Source organism: Strix aluco, chromosome 1 (assembly GCF_031877795.1).
Source record: "Strix aluco isolate bStrAlu1 chromosome 1, bStrAlu1.hap1, whole genome shotgun sequence".
NCBI lineage: Eukaryota > Metazoa > Chordata > Aves > Strigiformes > Strigidae > Strix > Strix aluco.
In genome coordinates this window covers 58,036,292-58,058,917 of record NC_133931.1, presented here as the reverse complement: position 1 = coordinate 58,058,917, position 22,626 = coordinate 58,036,292, and the positions used below count along the sequence as shown (strand labels likewise).

Below are 22,626 nucleotides of genomic sequence, written 5' to 3'. Positions count from 1 at the left end.
TTTGTAGTTGCCAGTGTTTCTAATGCTTGTAGTAATTTTTCTGAAGCCTGAAACTCCATGTCTCTTCCACTCATTGCTTTGATTTACAGAAATAGCAATAGTAACAGCATGTCTTAAACCTTTTCAGGTTACAGGTGAAAAATTATATGAGTCTGGGATAACTGTATTTCTGTAGCACCTCTGCAAAAATATCCTTAGCGTGTCTTTTTTCTGGTGTGAATAGACTCTCCAGAGATAAATCTCACGGGCTAGAATCACGCACTGAATGGGAATTCAATGATGTCTTGCACAGATTTATCTTTTTTCCCCCTTAATTTTTCTAATTCTAATTTTCACTAGTTTTTTTCACTTTGGTGTTATGAAGTTATCTACTGGTGTTATATCTTATACACAGATGATTGTCAAAGCTAATCTGAGAAATTAAATATAAAAGAAATGCTCCTTTTTGAGGGGATCTACAGTATAAACCCTCTGCATTAATCACTAGTGCTATGATGCTGTGTCAAATTAGTCAAACACATCATCTATTTATAGTTATTAGTCAGGTTGTTTTTGCCAAGGTAAGTGTTACACAAGCCCTCAGTCAGTGACGCTGCAGTCTTGCCGAACCAGGCAGAAGCTGCCCTCTCTGGTGTTTGGTCTCTTGGTGTCATTTCTGGGACAGGAGAAAGGAAGATTTATATCCAGACCGTTCCAATGTGCTGTTTCCTGAAGGGATCCCTTGGGCCCACTGCCGTGCTGCTAAACAATGTGACAGGTCCTGCTCTTTTGCCTTTCAGGTTGACCTCAAGGTCCAAATCTGTGGATAAGTCACATGAAGAGTTTCCCAAAGAATTGATGGAGGACTGGAGCACGATGGAGGTGTGTGTGGACTGCAAGAAGTTTATTTCAGAAATCATCAATTCAAGCCGGCGCAGCCTATCTCTGGCCAACAAGCGAGCCAGGTTAAAAAGGAAAACGCAGTCCTTCTACATGTCGTCGCCGGGAACCTCTGAATACTGCCCGTCTGAAAGGACTATCAATGAGATCTGAGCCTTGTGCCTTTTTCTTTGCTTTCGTCTTCATGAGGTCATCATCCACAGGCAAGGTCACTGAAACTGGATTACCATTCCGTTGCTTCGTTTTCACTTGACTGGCTTGAATTTGCATTAGATCACAGGATTTCCTACTCCGATGGTTCGCAGAGACACAGAACGTGATGTTTAGATCTGTGCAGAATGATACGCAACGGGTCAGCTGTTCGCACTGGAAGAAAATCAATAGTTTGAAATTGTTGCCTCTTTTGTATGTGTGTGTTAAAACTAGAAAGCCTTTTCTTGCTTTCAATCTTTTTTTAATCATGCTTTGAATCATGTTTCAGGAGATGAGCTGAAAACTATGTTTAATGGAGAACCAAATCTAACCAAGTGTCAGTGTTAGCGCAGTAGCAAACAGTAAGTCATATTGGCATTACCACCCTAGTAATGCTCACGTCCTAGTTGAAACAGCAGAGGGTTGTATCCCACACCAGACACTGAGTGTGAGCAGCTGTGGTCAAAACTATCTTTGAACTGTTTCGGTTGCTCTGAGATCAGGGTTCAGCACAGGACTCTACAAATCTGTGTCCTGGGGCAAAACACACGACAAAGCTCTTCACCCGTGTGGTTGGCCACTCCCCTGAGCTGCTGTACTTTTTAAGCCTTAGTGTACTTCTAAGTGTCTCCTGAGCAGGTTTTAGTAGTTTACTTTCTATCTTGAATGTATGATGATGACTACTAGTAGCAGTGAATTTTAGTAGTAGACAGAGTTGTACAGTTTACGGGGAGGATGGGAAATAAGGGAGGCTTCTAATTTTAACTGAATACCTATAAAGTTGTTCTCGTGGTTACTCAGAGAAAATGGTGGGTAAGGTGTACATTTGTATTATAATGGAGCACACAAATACTGCTATAGTTATGTCTGACAGCATATCCACTGATAACCCCATTTTTTCTGGGGTTTATAACTTGGCTGTAAAAATTCATGTTCTGCTGAAATTTGGGACAGTGCTGTCTCAGATTGGGAGCAATCTCTCTTTTTTTCTTTAATCTTTTTTCATTCTTTTTCCATTTTTAATTCACTCATGAAAGAGTGCTAGACTAGTTGTTTAGAAGTTCCAACAATGTTACAATGTTAACTGACATCTTATGCTTTTTTGCACTTTTTTTAAATTCAAAATTCTTTTTTTTAAATTCAGGCATAGCCAGAGTTTAGTCAATAATTTGGGGCCAGATCATTTTGGTGTTTAAAAACAAGCTAACATAGCCAAGTTAATGATACTTGAAAATCAACTACTGTAACTTTTTCATAATTTTTTTAATACCCTGAGGCATATTTAATATCTATATAGCAGTGTATTATAGAATGACATAGCAGAAGAGTTTCAGATCTATTTATTAACATTTCTATACTTCGGATTAATGAGAGATACCTCAGAACTGCTCCAAAGTAGCTGGGACTAGATTTCTGTAACATGATTTTAAAGATGTATTAATCAAAACAAATTCTCTTGCCCAAATCTCGTGCATTGAAGAGCCCAAGAGAAGGCAGACTGTCCTGGTAAGGCACGGTGTGGGGGCCGTGGGGTGCCAGGGGTGGTTGTCTCCCCCACGGTCGCTGGGCTCCAGTCCCACTGTGGGCTGCCTCCTGCTGCCCAGGGGAAGAAGGTTTCCCCTTCAAAATGTATTTGCATGTTACATTGCAGCCTTCGGAGCAGCCACTCATATCCTCTAAGTTGATTTGAAAAGCACAGGCAAAAGTCTTCTTAAACCTTCCCAGGGACTCATCCATCCTTATTTTTCTTTAAACACCCCCTTGGAAAATGATAATTTTTGCATACGCAGGGTTTGTTGAAATAATGTTTTTAATTTTTCTGAACCAATGCAAGCAGGAAAAGCAGGGCTCAAGGCTAACTCCCTCATAGCTGTCCCGTGTAAGGTCAGCTGTCATGGCCCTCTCCTCGGGGTACCTCTGGAAAAGTGTCTTGTATGTTAAAGCACCTGGCGTACTGGCGTGAGATGAGGATGTAGGACTGCAGGGGGTGAGCGGCACAGACAGGCTGATTTGAAAGGTCTCCTGTTGCTGGAAGAGTTGCCTGATCTCAAGTCACATCAGCACTTTTTCTTGTTTCTGTGCCAAAACCAGGCCGTGTGTTTGCTGCACAGTGCATCGGGAAAACTAGATTGAAAGGAACACAGGAAATCTCACTTTGCATCTCCCCTGTTGTTGTTATCGTTTTCTCCTGGAAATGCCCCAGCCACACGTTACAATCACTCAGTCCTCTGCTCGCAGTCCTCTTCCCTGGCATCCTCAAGCCACTGAGGTGCAGGGTATCCAGCATGTTTATTTCCCCTTTGAGAGGGATTTAGGATGTTGCAGAGCAGGCAGGATCAAGGACTAAGTAAATTCTGAGTGTGCGAAGGGAAATGAGTCCCTCACGGCCCAGCTGTGCCCCCCTCCGCCTTGGCAGTGCCCGGGGCGGCTGAGGGAAGCGGCAGAGCCTCGCCATCCGGCCTTTGCCTTCCCGGGATGCCCGGCAGCCCTTGGCTCAGGGCCGGGCAAGGCACAAACACTGACAACAACGTGGTGGTTGTACAAACCACTCTGTGTTGTTCACGCAGAGCTGCCATGAGGCAGGGCCTGAATAACCTCCCTTTTTACCTGGGAAAAACTCTCCAGGCTGCTGACACACGCTGTGGCAGGCTCCAGAAAACGTGGTGCGAAGGGCTGACTCTCCCCTTCCCTCCCATCCCTTCCTCTCTGGCACAGTTGCTCTACATTATCCTGGCATTTCATTCTGCAGAAGAAAAAGCAGCGGGTTGGTTTGTCACACAAAGCCTGAAGGAGCTCATCTCGCTGGTTGCCTGGCTCTCTGCGGAGTGGGCTATTTTTAGCTTTCCATCTCGCCGCTTGCGCTAGCATCCCAAATCCACTGCAGCCATTTGCCTGCGCACCCCGCGGTGCTGCCCAGCGTGTCCTATTTACAGTTTGAACTTCGCATTGGCGTCAGAGGATGAAATCAGAAGCTTGTAAATATGTGTAATATATTTATTAATATTTAGGAAGTCTCCATCAGTCATGCAATGGGAATTGATTTTCCCAGGATGTTTTAAAAAGGAAATGAGTCTTATTTATATGTGTGTTGGTTATTATCTTTATTAGAGTTAACGCTTTCAGCCCCCTAATACAGTTTGCACTCCATAAGCATTTTAGAGTGAATTACTGCTGAAAAGAATGTGGGACTCGCACAGTGAGCTCCCTTCCATGAATTTTAAAAATATTTTAATTTTTTTTTAGCTTTATTAATGTGCCCAAGCTCTGTTTAAATATATCGTAGGAGACCCAAGGAGTTAAAAATGCCACTGGCAGCATCAGTCTTGTTGTTTTGTAAGTGAACCTGGTTGTGGAGAATTCAAAACCAGCTTTGCCTCACAGCAGCGATGGAGGAAGTGAGCGGGCCTCTGCTACAGCTCTCAAACCTCACCTTTTAAATGATCCTGGTGACAGTAGTGCTTTGGGGGTTTGGTGGGTTTTTTCCCTTTCCCCATTACTTCCTTTATACAGGGAAGGGTGTTACCTGGTGAAAATAAAATGCCATTCCGTTACAGCCCTTGTCTGTGTTAATTATTCATGTGGAAGCTGATTTAAAGGTTCTGTGTGTCTCCTTTTTTTCATGCTTTTATAGTTTTGTAAGATCAGTCAGATGTTTCTTTTGGCAAAGAATTGTTAATGAAAATGATTGAATAACAGCTGAACAGTGGCTGCACTGCATGAAGGGATGGAAACATGTCGAAGTACTCTTAGAATAGCAATAAAACCGCTTGTGTAACCCCAGTGATGTGATTAGCTCCTAGTCAGCATTTCCATCCACCTTCCTCTGTTACCAACCGGGTGTTGCTGCTTCCACCACTGATGGTCTGTAGCTGAGGCGCGCTTGTCCTGCATGTAGTACAGGCTTTGGGAAATCTCCATCCCTCATCTTTGGGAGAGAGATGTTGGCAGTCTCTTGGAGAGGTTTTTTGATTGTTTTTAGTTTTTAAACCAGAAGTGGAAAGAACATTTTTATCACCACTATTATGTTGTCCTCTCCTTTATTTCAAGCTCCCCTTTTTCCCCAGGCAAGTTCAGCATCAGCTTCCAGGGGTAGTTACTGGCTGCATGCTCTGTAGGTTAAAACTAATTTAAAAGCTCCAACTTCAGACTCCTGCTGGCTACCTTCATGCTTTACCTCATCCAGCAGCTCTGTACATCTTTTAGGAATGTTTCTTACGAGCTCAGTCTCATCTGTGAAACAGTCACAGCACACAGGCATGAGGGAAAGGTGCTGCGACTGTACGCTCTGGTGCTACAGCATATGGATTATGTTAATGTTACCATAAAATTTTATAGTATTTCCATGTTGGTAACTTGGAGCTGCTCTAGTTTATTTCTTCTTTTGTATGTATGTATGTATCTTAAGGCCAATCTGAGAATGTTTACGAATATTGATTCCATCTATAAAGATCTGTTTTGTTGTTTCTGTCTGATTTTTACTACTGTTGTTTCAGAGTTTTTTGGGTACCTGAAATTACTACTCACCAGAATTTCCTGGTAGAAGAACCACGAGAGGGGCATTAGCTCAGTCTGACGTGATACACAAAGACACAGAACCCTTTTCCTGACACGTAAGCGCAAGTTCATGAGCGTTGTCCCTGTGGCAGCTCAGTCGAGTCCAGTGCTGCAGTCCCTCCTGCTGGGAGAGCTGGTGCCAGCTCCCGTGGGCCAGGGCAGGCACTGAGCAGCACCCACAGGCTCCGGCAGCCCAAAGCAAAGGGAGCCCACTGCCCTCCCTGCGCTCTCGGCTTGACATTGTACAATTCTGGAGCTGCTCTTGCTGCTTAGTTGACCTGGTGCAATCTGTGAGCCTTTCCCTGCCCCAGGGTCCCCTTCTGCAAAAACAGGGACTACAATGTGGTTACAACACCTTAAAGAATTTTGAGAGCTGCTGCCAGAGAGGTGAGGGCTCAGTGTCTGAGCTGACAGGATCCTGCACTGCAAGTTTCCATCAGCTTTCAGTACTTGAAAACAATTAGCGCCACTTCCAGCAGCACTGAATTCCAGATAGTTGAAACTTTACAACACTGACAAGCAAAGCTTTGTGAATGAATTCTACCATGGTAGTCCACACTCAACAAGTGTCATAGGGCATAATTGGGAGCTGGAGCTAAATAGTTATCAAATAGACACAGCAAATTTTATGTGGCGGTAGCTTTGCCTGTTTATTTGCACTGAGCTGCAATTCGGTAACCTTCCCATTTCTCCTCGGGCCGGGCTGTTCGGCAGTGGCAGTGCCTGGCTGCACTGTGTCGGGTACGCAGGGAGCCGGGGCCCTCTCTCCTGAAATAACAACAGAAGCCGCTGCCGTCTGCAACGGGCATCAAGACAGTTTTTGTAGAACAGTTCTAGAGGAAGCCATGTGGAACAGGCCTTTCTGTAGCTAATAAAAAAATACATTTTTAAGCAGATAAGTCTTTCAAGGTGCCAGGCTATTTAATGTATAGTCACAGCTGGAAAAGACCTGGTTTATTAACCAACTGATTAAAAAAAACCCCTGCAAGTGCAAGAAGGTGAGCATCCAGTATGAAAAAATACATTCTTGGTGCTTCCCATGCAGTTGTAGCGTTTACATTAAGCTATGGGTCCTCCTGGCGTTTCTCTAACCAGTCAGGTCAATGCTCAGCCATGGGAGCCAGCAGTGCTTCAGCTTTTGCAGGACAGGCTGTAGGCCAAACATTGCAGTGTGGGATGGTTAAACTGGATTTCAGGAGCTGCTAAATCTAGAAATAAAGGACGTGGGCCTGAGTTGGTGCAACTTCTGCAGGAAGTTGGCTTCCAAAGACTGGTGGAAATAAGCACCGGTTAAGTTGACGCGTATATAGAGAGAGGCTGCATTCTCATGGCCCAGCTTACAGGGCAGGTAGAGGCCAAGGCCCAGCTTCGGCTGAGACATTTAAGATGGGCACGTTCCTATTGAAGGGCTGGTGGTTACATTACCTGTGAATTAGAAAGCAAAATGAAGATACAATGAGGAGTGTATTTGAGCTGTATTTCTGTTAAAGCTGGTTCCCCTTCCCCAACCCCCCCTCTTTTAATAAAGAAAAAAAAAAAAATCCCAAACAGGAGATGCACTTTTTGGACATTAACAGGCCCAAAGCACAAACCCTTCTCCTTTGAACTTCTCCTGCTTCTGTGCTGTCACTGCACATGTACCATCTGCGCGGCTTCAGGTACACCCGGGGCATCAGCTCTAACAGAGAAAGGCAATAGAATTGTCTTCTGCTTGTTCTCATGTTACGTGGTACTGAAATGCAATTCCTTGTTTATGCGTTACTAATAAAAAGTTCTTTAAAATGACATTGCGTTGCTCTTCATTTCTTGAGCTAACTGTAAGGAGGGCGAGCATCATTTCTTACACAGCATAGCTGGTACGGGCATGTTCCACATTTGCTTGGTCAGGCAGAGCCCTTACTGATGATTTCACTTGCCTTCCAACGAAATGAAAATCATACCTCAGTCACCTCAGCTGTGGAAAAATTAAGAGGACAGGACTTGTGCTTCACAAAAATGCCTTTTCATCGAACAAATTCATAGCAAAAGCATGACCCACTTCCTGGAGCTGTGATTAAAAGGCCAGCCCCTAACCTGCATGATTCTGACTGGTGTCAAGCAGTGTTGGTGGGGTAAGAACATCATTTATTAGATAAATAAGGTCTTGTTTGCAAGTCACAGCTAGTAGTTGTAGATGACTCCTTCTGTTTTACTGCAGAATGAAGCAGCTGCCAGCGCCCGCTGGAGTTACCAGTTGAGGCACAGAGGAGCCCTGCAGAGCTTTCTACCAGTACTGCGTGTGGCTCACAGTGCGTTCCAGGGAGCCTGGTACCGGGTCCTGCTCCTTACCCAGCACAGACTAACGCGAATAATTTTTATGCAGCCTTCTTTGAAAACCAACAGCCCATTTTATATGACAGCAGTTACACCCAGAAGTGGTTTTTTTTAAACTTAGGATGTCATTTATTTAAGATAGCACCACAGTGTACACAGACACTTTACAGAGTCCTGCCCTTCACAGCTTACAATCTAGGAAGATGCAAGAATAGGAACGGTGTTACTCACTGCTCCACCTGAGGAGTTAAATGAGAAGTGTCACATCAAGGACTGTCACTGGTGATCCTACCCAGTGCTACTTTATTACATCGTCAGATGCATCAATGCCTGCTATGTGCTATCCATCAATACATGCTTAGCGCTGCAGTTCAGTGCCTTTACTTGCATTATGCAAGTCTGTCAAGAATACTGCAACTGACGCTAGGATTGCCCGTTTTCCCAACAAATATGACCCTTCCCCGCCTTGTGCCTGCTGACCTGATGGGGGAAAAGAAGTATGGGGGAGCATGGAGGACTCGCACTGGCACAAGGGCAAGTCAATAAAAAAAAAGAGAAGAAAAAAAAAAAGGGATAGTCTACACAAAACCCATTACACACAAGACCATTTGATTACACTGTTTTAAGTTAATGCCTTTTGTTGCTAACATGAGCCTGTCTGCACTAGCACAAAAAAATAGACATCAACCAGAAACCAGAGTTTACGTCCAGTTCGGTATCTTCAACATCTTGAGATCCTCCAGGGCCAAGAGCTTACCTGCCCACTTTGCCACGCTCTGGGAACCACCGCTGCTATCTTCCCTCACTGCTTCCCCCGCAGCCGGGAACCAGCTCTGCCCAGCTTCAGCCTTCCGCAGCAGGCGTGTGCCGTGCAGCTGGAGTTACCGGGCAGGCTGAGCAGCCATGCTCCTAACCAGGCTGGAGACCTGATACACTGGCACTAAATCCTTAAAACCAAACCACCTCCCTACACACACATCTCCCACTTTCCCATGAACTGCAACCTAATGGCTCAGAAACACCCAACTGCAAGCCTCGGTGGCTTGAAGAGCAGCAGTAGCAGCAAACAACCTTCCTCCCCAACACACAAAACTCTACTTTAATTCTATTTCCAACTCTCAAAGCGCAGAATTCTTATTCAAAATGGCACTTGCTACCCATTAATCAGCATGGTTACAAATGCTGAGCTTTCTTCTGCTTGGTCCCCAGCACTTCAAGAGCCTTCCAAGTTAATGAGTGTTGACTTAATGCCGTTTCTTCTTTAGAAATTATTTTCCTCCTACGTACGTGGCTGTTTCTATATCAATCAAAAAAAAGCTACACCCTGCCCTGCTCCTGCAAGCAGCCTAATGCTTGCCCTCACATGTGGCTTTTTGTCTTTAACAGACACCTCATTCAATGCCTGTGACATAAAGCTGACTTTAGAAATTATATTTAGCCATTTCCATTAATTAAAGAAAAGATGGGGAGTTTCCATAGGGAAGGAACAAGATAAGCAACTCTAAAGGTAGGGTTGTTTTGCCCCAAGGGTCAGCTCAGACTCTTAACAGTGACAGACCTGGAGTGGGAAACGGGGTGCTTCAAAAGCAGGGTTACACACAGCAGGGCGGAACACAGAGCTACAGATCCCATGGAGAAGAGTCACATGGTCAAGGGAGGAGAAGGGTGGAAGCCCCGTATGCAAATGAGATGGGCAGAAAGGAAAAGAGTGAAAGTGTCCAGGAAAGTTCCGGGAAATTATGAATCACTTCATCTGCTAAACACTGGTCCCACTGTGACCACTGCCTGCAAGATCCTTTGTACACACTGGCAAAACGACCAACCACAGGAAGATCACTAAGCCCAGAGGTGCAGGAGTGTCACCTACCCCAAAGAAGGTGAGAAGCAGCAGCACTGTCCGACAGTGGAAAGGCAGCTGGGTGATGGAAATGGCCTCTGGAAGAAATTAGTCTTTTTTCTTACCCAAAGCTTCCCCACTCCCATTTAGCCTAGAGAAAAGCAGAAGAGGACTGAGCACAAGCAGGCAAGCTGCTGATCCGCAGCAAGTGGAGCAGCACACAGACTGGAAACCTGAGCACCTAGCCATAGAGTTCACAAGCAGCATGGAACGTGGAGAGGAAGCAGCCCAAAACCGGTGGGGAATGAAACAGAAAGGAGATGCTGCAACACCAGCAGATAAGGATTTGTTTCTGGAAGAAGGAACAAAGTTCAAAGTAATCCAGAAAATTGATGCATAACTGGTGCTGACCCTAAGGTGCAGCAGAGGAGTTCGGCCCTGACAGAATACAGGAGCCGGGGGTGTCTTTTCTGGGACACCAGCCAGTGCTGGAAGGTGCTATCCACAAGTCAGTCGGCTTTAAGTCAACACTACACAATTATTTCAAACCTGATGCAAGCAGCAGCTTTAGACAATTCTTTTTCCAAACTGAAGCAATACATAAACCTCTCCAAAGACTTTTCTATCCCCCCGCCCCCACCAGTTATGTTTTCATCATCTCCAGTAGGCTCGTATGGAAATGCTGTAGTACAGGTTTCCACACATGCATGCACTTACTCATCTTTCCCTTTCGTTTGCAGAGCTCTGCCAGAGCTGCTCTCCCCTTCCTAGCAGGACACCACCAGGAGCTAGAACATCTTCTGCATTCTTTATCCAGGATGCGGCATCACTCCTCTGAGAAGCACAACTGACCTGCACCAAAGCTCTCCAGTGAATCTTCCTGAAAGGAGCTGCTATCAGACTTTAAGCTCTAAGTTTCTGTTCCAAATAAGAAAGGCTTTAGGTCCATATAAAAAGAGCAATGTAAATATTAGCTACTCATTTAATTGCTTTCGACTAATATATATATATATTTTTAAATTAAGTTTATTCATTAGGATCATATAATTTAGTAAGACTATAGTTACACCCAAATTAATGTTCACTTTCAAACTAACCAGAATACGAAGGCTGAAATTTCCCTTAAGCTACAGACACTTTAAAATTACCAGATCAAAACAGTGACCAACACTTTACTCTTCTAGTTTTTCAGAAGTTACTCATGCTCTTAACAGCTTCCTAGACACATGCTTGCCACTTGAACAAGTAAACATCCTTGCAACATTTATTTCGCTTTGCGTGCACACCAAAAATAAGTTAAAATGCCCTAACAGGGCTGTCTAAGAAATGTATACTACACCTGGACCAAATATGAATATTCTGTGAACTTCAGACAAGGCTAGGACTGTTACCAGTATATATTTATGCGTGTTTTATAGAAAGCAATTTCTGTAGTTACTGGAGTATTTTTCCAGATAATGAGAAGCATTTAAAATGATCCTAAAACCATTTTGTACCAACGTGGAAAAGTGCTGAAAAAATTCAGTTACACTGGTTGTCAGTAGAAAGCACTCAAGAAGGAGAGTCCATTTGTTCCTCTTGTAATCTTGTTTTCTCCATTCAGGGCATGAAAAGTACATGTTCACAAAACCTTACCATTTGGATTTCAAATTTCCTGCTTATTTCACATTTCAACTCTTCTGATTGTGGCTTCATTCTCTCCCTCAGTTAAGACACGATGTGAAGAGCAAGAACCAGTGGAACAGCACAGTCTCTTCATTCGAGTAGCCTACAAGTATCCTTCTTGGAGATAAATAAGAGAAGTATTTTCCAGCACCTTCCAGGAATTACTACTCCCCTCCCCATTGGAAGGGGAGAAACTAGGGCAAGTTAATAAATATGAAAATAAATTATACCTTTCTCCCCACCAAAAAACTGTATTAGGCTATTAACATCAATAGAAACTTTATCTTTGTTTGGATACAAACATCTAAGAGGTAAAGTATCAGTGTGTCATGTTCAGGCAGCACATTTAAACAACATATGAAAAGTTAGTACCACACAAGTTTTAGCTTTTTGGGATGATCCTCTAGATAGATATCTAATGCTACAGTATCATGTTCTGACTCCTGTAGTTCCCTTTAAATGGTCATAAAACACTCTTAGATTACAAAACAGACAAAATCCAGTGCTCTAGTACCTATTGGCCTTTCACAGAACAAACGTTCACATGGAAAACCCTTAATATCACACATGCATTCTTTTCAAGTTTGAGTTCGAAAAAACAAGATGGTGTAAATATAACATACTCTCTTTGTTATAAAAGGCACATTTAGGCATTTTTAAATGTGCTAAATGTTTTGTTTCCAGTGTTAAAAACAAATGGTTTAAATGAAAAGAGCATGTGCAGGAGGTCAATTTAATCTTCAGTAGGCAACAGGAGCTGCTGTGGAGATGATGGATGAGGTTACTTTTCCGCTGATCCAATATTCTTATAAATATATAAAACTTCTGCAGATCAGCCTTGGAAGGGAGATCTACAAAGCCGTCTGCAGGATAAAACTCTTCTGTCAGTTACTTGGTATTTTTGGTTTTATTTTTCTGTTGATGCTGCTGCCATGGCTGGTTTCATGCCCTCACGCGTTGACTTCAGCTCCTCCAATTCTGTGTTTAGTTTGCTGATCACCCACTCCAGGGCATCCCGACCCTGCCAGGAAAACACCGGAGTTTAGGATCAGAACAGATACACCACCACTGCTCGCGTTTCTATAGTTTTTCCTCTGTCAGACACAAGACTAAGTTTAAAATTAATTTCATGCCCTGCGTAGCTCGATACCAGATTATATGGATAATTTCTTAGCATCTTCTTATGGAAACTTCACTGCAAGGGCGTGTGCTTAACCCATAAGCAAGAAGTAAATGCAATATTGGTGTGAGCTCCCAGTAGCGTGCCTAGGCAAAAAGCCTGATTCAGCAGTCAAGTTCCCTTATGTAAGAGTATTGCTGTTTTTACAGTTTGCTGCTCCCACCACCCAAAGAATATCAGCAAATCTATGGCAAAGTCTAGATTCTGTTCTCAGATCCATTAACCAAGTTATATGGACAGTTTTTGAGAAGATCCAGAACAAAGAAAGATAGTCTTCCAAGTACTATTTGAAGTAGCAACTAACTGGTTTGATACCTAGCAGGAATCCAGAGATGGACTTGCACTGAATTCTATACTCACGCACATCAACTTTTCAGCATATAAAACAAGACGAATTGAGAGAGTACAGTCGCACATTTTATATCAAGACATGGTCTTTCTCTGTTCAGTTCTCAGAATGGGAGTGCCTCAAAGCTGGGCATTGACAGCCAATGCTTTAGTAAGAGCTGGGGAATCCAGAAAAATAAGCGTGTCAAAAACCTTTTACCTGAAGAAGACCCTGTAGCAGCTGCACTCCAATGACCACGAGATGAGCACGCAGTCAGCTGCACAATCAAGCCAAGAAAATAAAGAGGGGCACTTTAAGTAAACAAAAGTGCAAGATTTTAGAGCTCCACAATCTCAGAATGACAGCTTTTGCCAAAACAAGCAGATGGGATCAGACCAGCAAAACACCTGGTCTTTTTTCACTTAAAGAGAAGCCAAGAGACATTCACCTCTATTACGCTACTAAGAAGTACAAACAGTGGAGAGCAGTAACTGGGAGCCACATGGCTCTGGCCAAGTCTTGAGGAGTTCTGGAGATAAAGGGTCTGAACCCAAACTTCAGGGGAGCCAGTGTCAGTGTTCAAGGCCTCTGCAGAGACTGAAGGAAAGGGGGAGGACAGTCCTACACACAGAATTACAGAATTCTGTGATTCTGTGAAAACTTTAAACATAAAAAAAGAAAGAAAAAAAAGGCCAACACCCCCCCCACCCACCCGCCCCCATACTCTTGAAGAATTTTTTGGAGGCTAGAACCCCTGGAATAATATTAAAGGCTCAGCTCCAGGTTGCAAAGTGTAACCTATTAAAAGAAATAAAGTTTTAGTATGAATAAGAGCATATTTATCTCAAGACCCTCACTAAGTTCAGTGAAGGGCTGACTCTGTTTCTCTTCAGGTTTTTCATATTACAGGGACTGACAGAATAAACAGTAATTGCTATGTCTGCACTGGCAGCCAGTCCTTAACCTGAGAAAAATTATCCACGTATCCCAACAAAGTGTTCAACTCTTGGCCAGAGCTCAGAAAGGGGGATTCAGCTCTATCCAGAATTACCTCAAGAATCTTTAAGTTAACTTAGTTCAAGATATGCCTTTAAAAAATACCAAAAATAATCAAGAAAACATGATTTAAATTGTCCAGTTTAAGTATGGGTTGCTGAAAAAAAATCCGTAGAATATGATCTAACTTCTGAGTTCCTTCCATTTGAGCACCAAATCGACCATGCTTCAGCAGGTGATAACTTCCACCGTCTCTACATCCTGTGCAAGACCTGGGAACACCAGCAAAGCTTGGATAAAAGCACCCAGACAGGAGTAGGCTAGTGCATAGCAACAAATTGTAACTAGCCTTGAATCAGCCTAGCGGTGGAGAGCTCTGTAAGGAACAAAGTGGGGGGAGAGAGGGGGAATCATCTTTCAGGAAGTACGCATTTGGATATTTAAAAGTCAGGTTAGAATGTCCTCTCTTAGGTGACACAGGCACAGAGAACTGAGTAAGACAGCAACAGCTTAGATGTTTTATTTGTCTAATCACGCAAAGACGACCTGTCAGGAAGTCAAACACCTTTGACGTAGATAACACTCAGTACGAAAACAGAGATTCTTTACAGGCCCTGGCTATGAAACAACCAGGTCATAGTGTTTTAGTTGATATATATGTTGACAAGATTAAATAACATTTTTTAAAAAGCCACAGCATCCAACTGGAGCACCAAGGTACTTCCTTAAGCTTTTGAGACTACATAGGTCTGCATGTTTCCATAGACCTGCATATGCTATATGCTGTAATTTGCAGCTAAGAATAAACTAGTGATATTGGCAAGGAAGATTTCAAGAATATTCTGCATGGGAAATTAAGTTACAAATCTCAACAAGATGCAAAGCCTGTACTGTAGAACTACCCAGTTACAACAAAAAAAAAAAAATCTGACAGAGGATTGATCTATAAAGTTTCATACGGTACAACAAAATCTGTAGTAAGTCATTAAGCAAGCACATTCATAACCAAGCATGCATATTATATTAGTCTTTATTGCATATGTTAGCAGTATGATGTGTTTGGCAGACCAAACGCTGCATGTGAAGATTTGTTGGTAGAGCTTAAGTGACTGATAAATGCTGAGCCTTTGTAGTTGATGTTTTCCAGAAAAACAGCCATAAAAGCTTAGTGGAATGAGAACTAAAAGCAAACACTCATGGCATACACTGATCTCAAAGTAAGCAGTGTAAAAAACCCTACATTCTTAAGTAGGAGAAGCAGCATAAGGAATTTTTTCTTTTTTTAAGGAATCTTATTAGTTGAAGCATAAGCCAATACAGGAATGACAGAGACAGGCTACACTGACTAGTGGAAGGAAAACAGTCTGCACAGAGGCTTCATAGAGGCAAGTACACTCCGTTCTCTCAACCTTGAAGTCAGATTTTTTTCATAGTCACATCGCTTAAGGGACACGTCACTACCGAAATGAATATAACTACGAGACCAATGAAAAACACGGACAGTCTGGCATTCTGACAGCTTCAAGCTTTGTACAGATTTCCACAGAAGTTCACAGAAGGGCAACAATATTCTTCAGGCATAAGAAAAATGAATACAATTTCACTATGCAAAAGATTACCCCTGTTAGGCAACCTGTTTCAAGAAATCAATTTTACACCCTAAGAATACAATTCTGTTTCATTTTTATAATGCCAATTCCAGTCACTAACCAATTCATTAATTTATTCAGGTTCCAGTTTTACATACTGAAGTCACAGAAACTAGGACCAGATCAGACACTTGCTGGAGGGACTCATCCGCGTGCCTAGTTATCTGCAGTCATTGTTCCACCTCCAGACCATAAGCAAGGCTGTGTGGCACAAGACATGGCTGCAGCAGGTTGGCTGTCCAGTGGCATAAGCAGGGGTTAACTGATCCAGTCTAGATCGGACCTACTCTCACTCTCTACAACTGCAGTGTAATGAACATGTTTGCCATTCCTGTATGCAATGTATATAAAACATACATGCAGGTTAATTCATGAAATTCACATGACAACAATCCATGCACATATTTGCTAGAAAGCTGAAATGCTGTACCAAGAAGAAGAATGCTGGCATTACCACTAGTTAGTACAAACTGTAGATGTGGAGAACTGCTAGCTTAGAGCGCTTTCAGAATTTTGAATTATCCACTCAATAGCATCCCACCCCTGGAGTAACACAGAAAAGATTTACAAGATATGGCAAATGATTTTCTCCATCATCATTACAAATAATAACGCATCATCTGCCACTTCTACCTCAGAGCAAAATCTCAATACTTACTTCCTATTTCTTCAGAACAACAAAACATTTTTCAGCAACTTTCATGAAGTTTAAGTGGGGTGCTAAGAACACTGAGGCACAGCACAGCATGTGAGAAGAGCTAGTAATAGCAGAGTAGGTTACTGGCTAGCAAAGAAAGGACTGGTAACAGCAAGCACAAATTCCTGCCAAGTTCAACATCTCTAATGAGACTCCTCAGTGAGGCACACAGGACAAAGTGGTTTTTATTTGCAGGAAGCTTGTGAGCCAGTGTGTTCCTTGAAAATGGCAGAACAGAAGACCGATCTTTAAAAGAAATCGAGCTCACACAGGCAGCACCTGAACAGGTACCAAGAAATATTTACACTCTCTGAGTTCAGTAGAGACATGCAAATGTGACAGACGCCGTGAGAGGAATTCAGCCAGCGCTTTCAAGTGTGCCTAGTTGATCTGGCCATTCCAACTCGCTAGTGCTTTGCTACCTCTGAGTCTGCCCGAAGTTTGGTTGTAAGCCAGAGTTTGGACTCCTCTTTCAAGAATATATGCCCCATACAGGCTTTTAAATGGAAATTGGATCCGAACAGAATTGTAATTTATCTGAAATACATTCCATTTATGACTTTCAAACCAACACAGAGAGCGCTCAGCTAGTTAAAGTTACTCCTCAGTGTCTGGAAGTTACCCATCACTCCTTCCTCATTCCCTGATTTTAACCTGTTTTCCTCTCATTTTTGGAAAAGCACATAGAAGGAAGGAAAAGGAGATTTTCTCCTCTCTGATCTAGTTGGTCAATACCTCCTACCAAGTTGGCTTACACCGCCTTGGTCAAGCAACATCTCTCACAAGGACAAAGGGCCAGCCAAAGCACAGACTCTCTGGCAGAGTAGGAGTTACCTGGGCCAGATTCCCACTGTGCTGAACATCTCCAACAATGCAGAGCACAAACTGAAATTTCAGGTGCACTCATCTTGCTGTTAGGCAGAGACTCTAGCAACCCCTTCTCTTCCCCACCCTCCTCAAAGAAGGATAGGACAAAGTGCCCAAGAATAAGCACTCCTGTAGCTCTGCCTGTGCTGAAGTGCAGCTCCATGGCTGCAAGCCAAGTAGAAAAAGCAAGCACAAGACAGAGGAGTCGGTGTAGTGTTACCTACGAAAGCCAGCACAGTTTCACCTCTTCAAAGAATATGCCTCTGCTTACACTACATTACGTTCAGTCAAAGGCAAGGAGGCAGCTCAATAATGGACAGGAACTGGAACAACTGACAAAGCAGCACAAAAAATATGCTAGCATTAACTGCTGAATCCAGATTATAAAGGCTGAAAAGGAAGCTATATTCACTACTAGCACTAACACCTGAAAATTGGAGGTTAGTGTTTAAAAAGGTGCTTTGGAAAAAAAAAACCAAACAAAACCAGCTAATATGTATGTGTGATATGTAACTAGCACACTCATAGAAGTAAGTTTGTTCTGCTGTGCACTTCTGGTTGAAACACAGAGATTTAGTGGTGAGACTTCTTCATACTTTGGGAAATTATATTCTACTTGCCAAGGTCCTACAAAAAAAATCAGTTGAAACTCTGTGCACAAAGTTTAGTGAAATTAAATACAGTATTCAGCATGCGTGATTGACAATTACTATTTCAACAAAAAGAAAGGAAGGGGTGGGGAGAGAGAGGGAGAAAACAGAATAAAGATGTACCTTTCTGGCATTAGAAGATATTGTGCTTGCCATTAAGCTTTCCAGGTAACTGCTCAAACTAATGCCTTTAACAGTAATAATTGCTTCTTGAGTTAGCACAGTTCTGTAAGAGAATAAAGAAAAGTTAATACCTAAACTGAACTGGACTAACATAATGTCTCCTATACACAAAGAAGCACACAAATATCCTTACTTACTTTTCAGGGTTTTCAGGATGAGGCGTGTAAACCAGTCTCTCATCAACAGACACCAAGTTTGTGAGAGTAATCTTACAAAGGAAAAAAAAGAGCTGAAATCCTCACTTCCCGCCTTTCATTCTCCTCTTATCAACAGCACTACTCAATAGCAGAGCAACAAAGCAGTGTACACAGAATATAAAACCCGGAACACAGTCAGTAAAAAGACCTAAAAGGGTGATGCATCTTCTCCTATCCTAGATCTAATTATATCAAGCTAAGTTCCTATTCACAGTACAAAGTACAAACAGCTTTTCATTTATTTTCTCTGAATGTTGAGTCTTCTCTGATTTATGGCATGAGATTCCGAGAGGCTCTTCAAGACCAAGACCACCATAACACTATTGGGAGTGTACAGAAATATAATACTCAGGAAAGACAGTGCCTCTTGTACAGACACAAGGCTCTCCTACAGACAACGCCACTTTAAATCTGATAGCTACAAGTTCCCAGGATACCAAATTAGAGCATAATTCTTCATTTACATTTTGTGAAAAAAGGCATTTCAAATTAAAACTTTTGTTGTAAATGACAGTGTAATGTAGAACATGTTATTTATCTAAAAGTCAAACTATTTTACATGCATTCTGAGAAATATTCTTACATTCACAGATGTTTGATCCCAAACTATTTAACGCTCCCTATTTGTGGGAAGAAGAAGGAGGGGGAAAAAAAAGAGCTAAGATGCCAACTAAGACACAGAAATTGCCACCTCCTGATGGAAGATGCAAACACATTTCTAACCTAAATGTTAAGAGCAAAACATCTAATCTCCAGAACTAATTACCCGAAACCTCTTAAGCTACCACTCACATTAGTTGAGCAAAGCTCCATCTTTTTTTTCACTGGATCTACCACAGAATGTTCCTCAATGTAAGTCAGAGTTCTACTTGTTCCTAAAATCTGAAAGTGAAGAAATAAAAAAATGTTTAAAAGTACCAAAACTTAAATAAAAAACCTGAAATGCATTAACATCAAGGCCTTAGTGACCCCAAATAAATACGAAGTAGTTAATGGATATCAGAGCACAGTGGTAAGACTACACCCTGGTAGGTTGTATCCATCATATAGCATGACACAGACCAGTCTGGAAGGCACGTATAGACATAGACACACTATAGGCATATTAAAGCCCACAACATATTCTCACTATTACATATGCTAATTACAGCTTATGTGATATTTGTGGATGATATTTCCTATAAATTAAGCTTTTACTTTGAATTCAGCTCCAATTCAGATGATAACACAAAAATGCACCCTTAATAAACGATGAAGACTATAAAAGTGTACCGCTTTTACGATACTTGGCAATCCCCACTCCGTGCTGAGAAGACGGTGACTATGCAACCTCCCCTGGTTATCAAGGCTTCTGTCAAGGACATCTACTCCTACCACACACGGATTCATTGGGTTGGGGTACTTTCTCATAGCAGCTTTGATCACCGTATCCCAGGGGTGTCTGTAAAAAGGAGACAATACTTGTAAGTATTTTGTATTTAATTGCAAGTATTCAGGCAACACTAAACGAGGGATCTAGCTTGCGTAATATGGCATGTGCTGCTCAACTTCGTAGCTCCCAAAAGTCCCTTCAGAATTCAGTGATGCTTGGAAAGGCAATAGGAAAGTATTGATACAGAAACAGAAAAAAAAAAATTCCTTTCCCTAGCATGAAGAAAGGAATTATTAACCCAAGACTAACAGAAACAAGGGCAAGGGGCAATAGTCACGAATTGCTACAAGTGACATTCCAATTAGCTATGCAAAAACACCACAATGACAGGGTAGCTGTCCACAGAGGTTGTTGAATCTTGATCCATTTCAAAACCCAACCGGAAAAGCAACCTGACATAACATTTAAGTTAGCTTTGGGAAGGGGGCTGGATTAGATGACCTCCAGAAGTCTACTCCAACATAAATTCTTCTCTAATTTAGAATTATAGAATAAATATACCAAGTAAGAATAAACACCAAATAAATCAAAGAAAACACCATTAGCTTCTGTTTCTTCCTATAGCAAAAAAGCAAACTGAAATTTAATTCAACTAAAAAAAAAAATCAGGAAGTTCAAAATAAAGAAACAGATTTTCAGAAACCAGATCAGCTCACTGCCATAAGTCTGCACCTGTACTACTGATTCCAGCAGCTTGGTAGCATGAGTTACATTTACGGATACTCTTCCCAATACGGAACTGGTTTTGTGAAACCAGTTTTGATAACCTCAGACTCCTGGGATCAGAGCAGCCCCGGTACTGGAGGACAGGCTGTCCACATAGCTCTTGGTGTGGGACTTCATGTATCTTCTTCTGAAACAGAAGAGGCTAGAGAAATCATGGACTTGACCCAATACAGAAATTCTGTCCCTAAGCAATGATTTCTGTATTCAGAGTAACTGATAGATGTGGAACGAAAGGTTTGTAACCTTTAAAGGTACTTTCAAAAATTCAACTATTGATACCTTACTTAACAAGGCTTTAAGGGTGCCAACTTGTGCATAGGAGCTGCACTTAAGGGCCCTAAATGGATTTGATTTTTATGAACACTAATTTTGGTCTTAAAATAGACCAGTACACAAGGGTATCAACAGTACACCACCGCCAGAGCAAACAGAAGCTTGGAAAAATAAGTTCTTTTTCCAGCAAGAAGAGTAAGAAAAGGTTTTTCAGCTTTATTGGTGCAAGAAGGAACAATAAAGCCCTCAATTCCTACATCAGGAGAGCTGGAGGACCATTCCTTCTTATCTTCAGAGACTATACATCATAATCAACAGAAGATACACAAACTGAAAAGGTCAAATTTCTGTTAAGTGTCCTTGAGGGATTTTAAGAGTCAAAGATCTGATAAGGCACAACAAGGTTTTATTAACCCCTGAACTGAACTATCTACACCTGCACACTGTAATATGGGGGTGTTCCAATACGGATCTCGTTGAGAAAATGCCAAATAAAAATCGATTGTACTTCCCAGATATTCATCTCAAACTCAGAAGTTGTGCCATACACAAGCAGCCTTTACTAGCCTCTGCCTGTCATTTCATATTAGAAGCTAGTTTACTTACACCAGACTGATGTTAAACACCTAATACCTATGTCAGTGTAATGAATTCAGTTGTGTAAAAGTAATTAAAGAAGTGTAAAACTGCACATCTGGGATATTTTGGAAACATTTTAAGTACTATCACCCCCAGTGCTCTTCAGGTTTCGAGATTTTTAAGAGACCTGTAGCAGATGAGTTACTGGTGGCATTTTAAGCTCTGCACTAGAGCTGCTGCCATCCTCCACATCAGCTCCCTGGCATAGCTTGTTACATACCTGTTGGTACTTTTGCCTATTGTTCCCTCCTTACACAAAAGTGGAATTGGATGACCACGACACGTTCAAAACACGTTCAATGCAGGAAAGGACTGACGGTAAGAAAACTTACTCAGCTATCACTCAATGGCTGTCTGCTAGGCATCTCTGCGAGAGTATCTGACGGCTAAGGTAAGATACATTCTGTCCATACCTCTTGGAATATATCATCAAGTATGTTAGTAGTTTGGGATATTTTTTTTGTTTTTGTAGTGTGAAAGTTATTTTTCCTTAAATACCCGCAGCTTTATCAAGCAATTACACTGCCGGGCCAGCTCTACCACTGCCTGTTGGAATGGTATTTCCCGCCGCGAGCGGCAGGAGGTGGGAGAAGCCCTCGCACGGGGTCCGACCACGCAGGAAAAAGCTTCAGGCGATGAAAGCTGGGCGGCGGGGGCAGCGCTGGCGCACCGCCGGGGACCGTCCCCAGCCCACCCCATTCACCGGAGGATCGAACGCCGCCAGAAGCCGGCGCCCCCCCTTCCCCCTCCCCGGCTGCCGGCCGAGCCCTGGTGCCGGTATAACCGGTCAGGAGCCACCACGGCTGCCAGCCTCCCTCCTCCGGCCGCGCCCGCGGCATTTCCTAGTTCCGCCCGCACCCTGCCAGGGCCCCGCTTCCCCCGCAGGGCCCGTCCCAGCCCGGTGCGGCGCTGGAGCGGCGGCCCGCCGTTCAACGGCCGCCGGGCGCGGGGGGCTGGCCGCCCCTCAGCCCTCCCGGCCCGGCCCCTCACCCGAACACGTGCTCCGAACTCCAGATCTTCATGGCCGCCCGCGGTCTCTCCTCAGGGACGGCGGGGGAAGGCGGACGGCGGCGGCCCCGGCGCGGCGGCGTCTGACAGTCACACACCGGCCGGCCGGCCCGCGCGAGCTGCCGCGGGGGAAGGGGCGGAGCCCCGCGCGCCGGCACTGGGCGTGCCCACCCGGCCCCCGCGTCACGCGCTTCGTCACCGCCTCGCTCCGCCCCCCCGCGGGTGCCGAGCGGCGGTACCGCGCAGGCGCGGCCCCGGCCCCGGCAGCCCGCGTGCCGGGGGGCCGCAGGCGTTGGGTCGCTCTTGGAAACGCGGGGCCCGAGGAGGCAGCTGTGCGTTACCGGAGGGAGCGGATGGCCCC

The 22,626-nt window shown here is 43.4% G+C and overlaps 2 protein-coding genes across 6 annotated transcripts in view; one reads left to right on the top strand and one right to left on the bottom strand.

The window, feature by feature from the left end:
* SPIRE1 (spire type actin nucleation factor 1) overlaps positions 1 to 7,410 on the top strand; it is a 134,499-nt gene extending 127,089 nt beyond the window's left edge. For all 3 annotated transcript variants that reach the window (XM_074822290.1, XM_074822300.1, XM_074822280.1), the window contains one exon: positions 780 to 7,410. In XM_074822290.1, the coding sequence (XP_074678391.1) occupies positions 780 to 1,032 (253 nt within the window). In that variant the 3' untranslated portion in view covers positions 1,033 to 7,410. The remainder of the gene's footprint in view (positions 1 to 779) is intronic.
* A 633-nt stretch (positions 7,411 to 8,043) lies between these two features.
* Positions 8,044 to 22,406, bottom strand: PRELID3A (PRELI domain containing 3A). 3 transcript variants are annotated; one of them, XR_012623056.1, is made up of 7 exons: positions 22,248 to 22,406; positions 19,460 to 19,628; positions 18,980 to 19,069; positions 18,128 to 18,198; positions 17,931 to 18,033; positions 16,024 to 16,136; positions 8,044 to 12,461 (listed from the first exon to the last, which is right to left on the bottom strand). XR_012623056.1 is itself a non-coding variant. In XM_074822317.1 (7 exons), the coding sequence occupies exons 1-6, from the start codon at positions 22,277 to 22,279 to the stop codon at positions 16,083 to 16,085; spliced, it is 519 nt and encodes a 172-aa protein (XP_074678418.1). In that variant the 5' UTR covers positions 22,280 to 22,406; the 3' UTR covers positions 8,044 to 12,461; positions 16,048 to 16,082. The 3 variants fall into 3 exon arrangements, 2 of the variants coding, with proteins under 2 accessions (XP_074678418.1, XP_074678414.1); XM_074822317.1 differs by having other exon boundaries at positions 16,048 to 16,136; XM_074822313.1 differs by lacking the exon at positions 16,024 to 16,136.
* Positions 22,407 to 22,626: the final 220 nt, after the last annotated feature.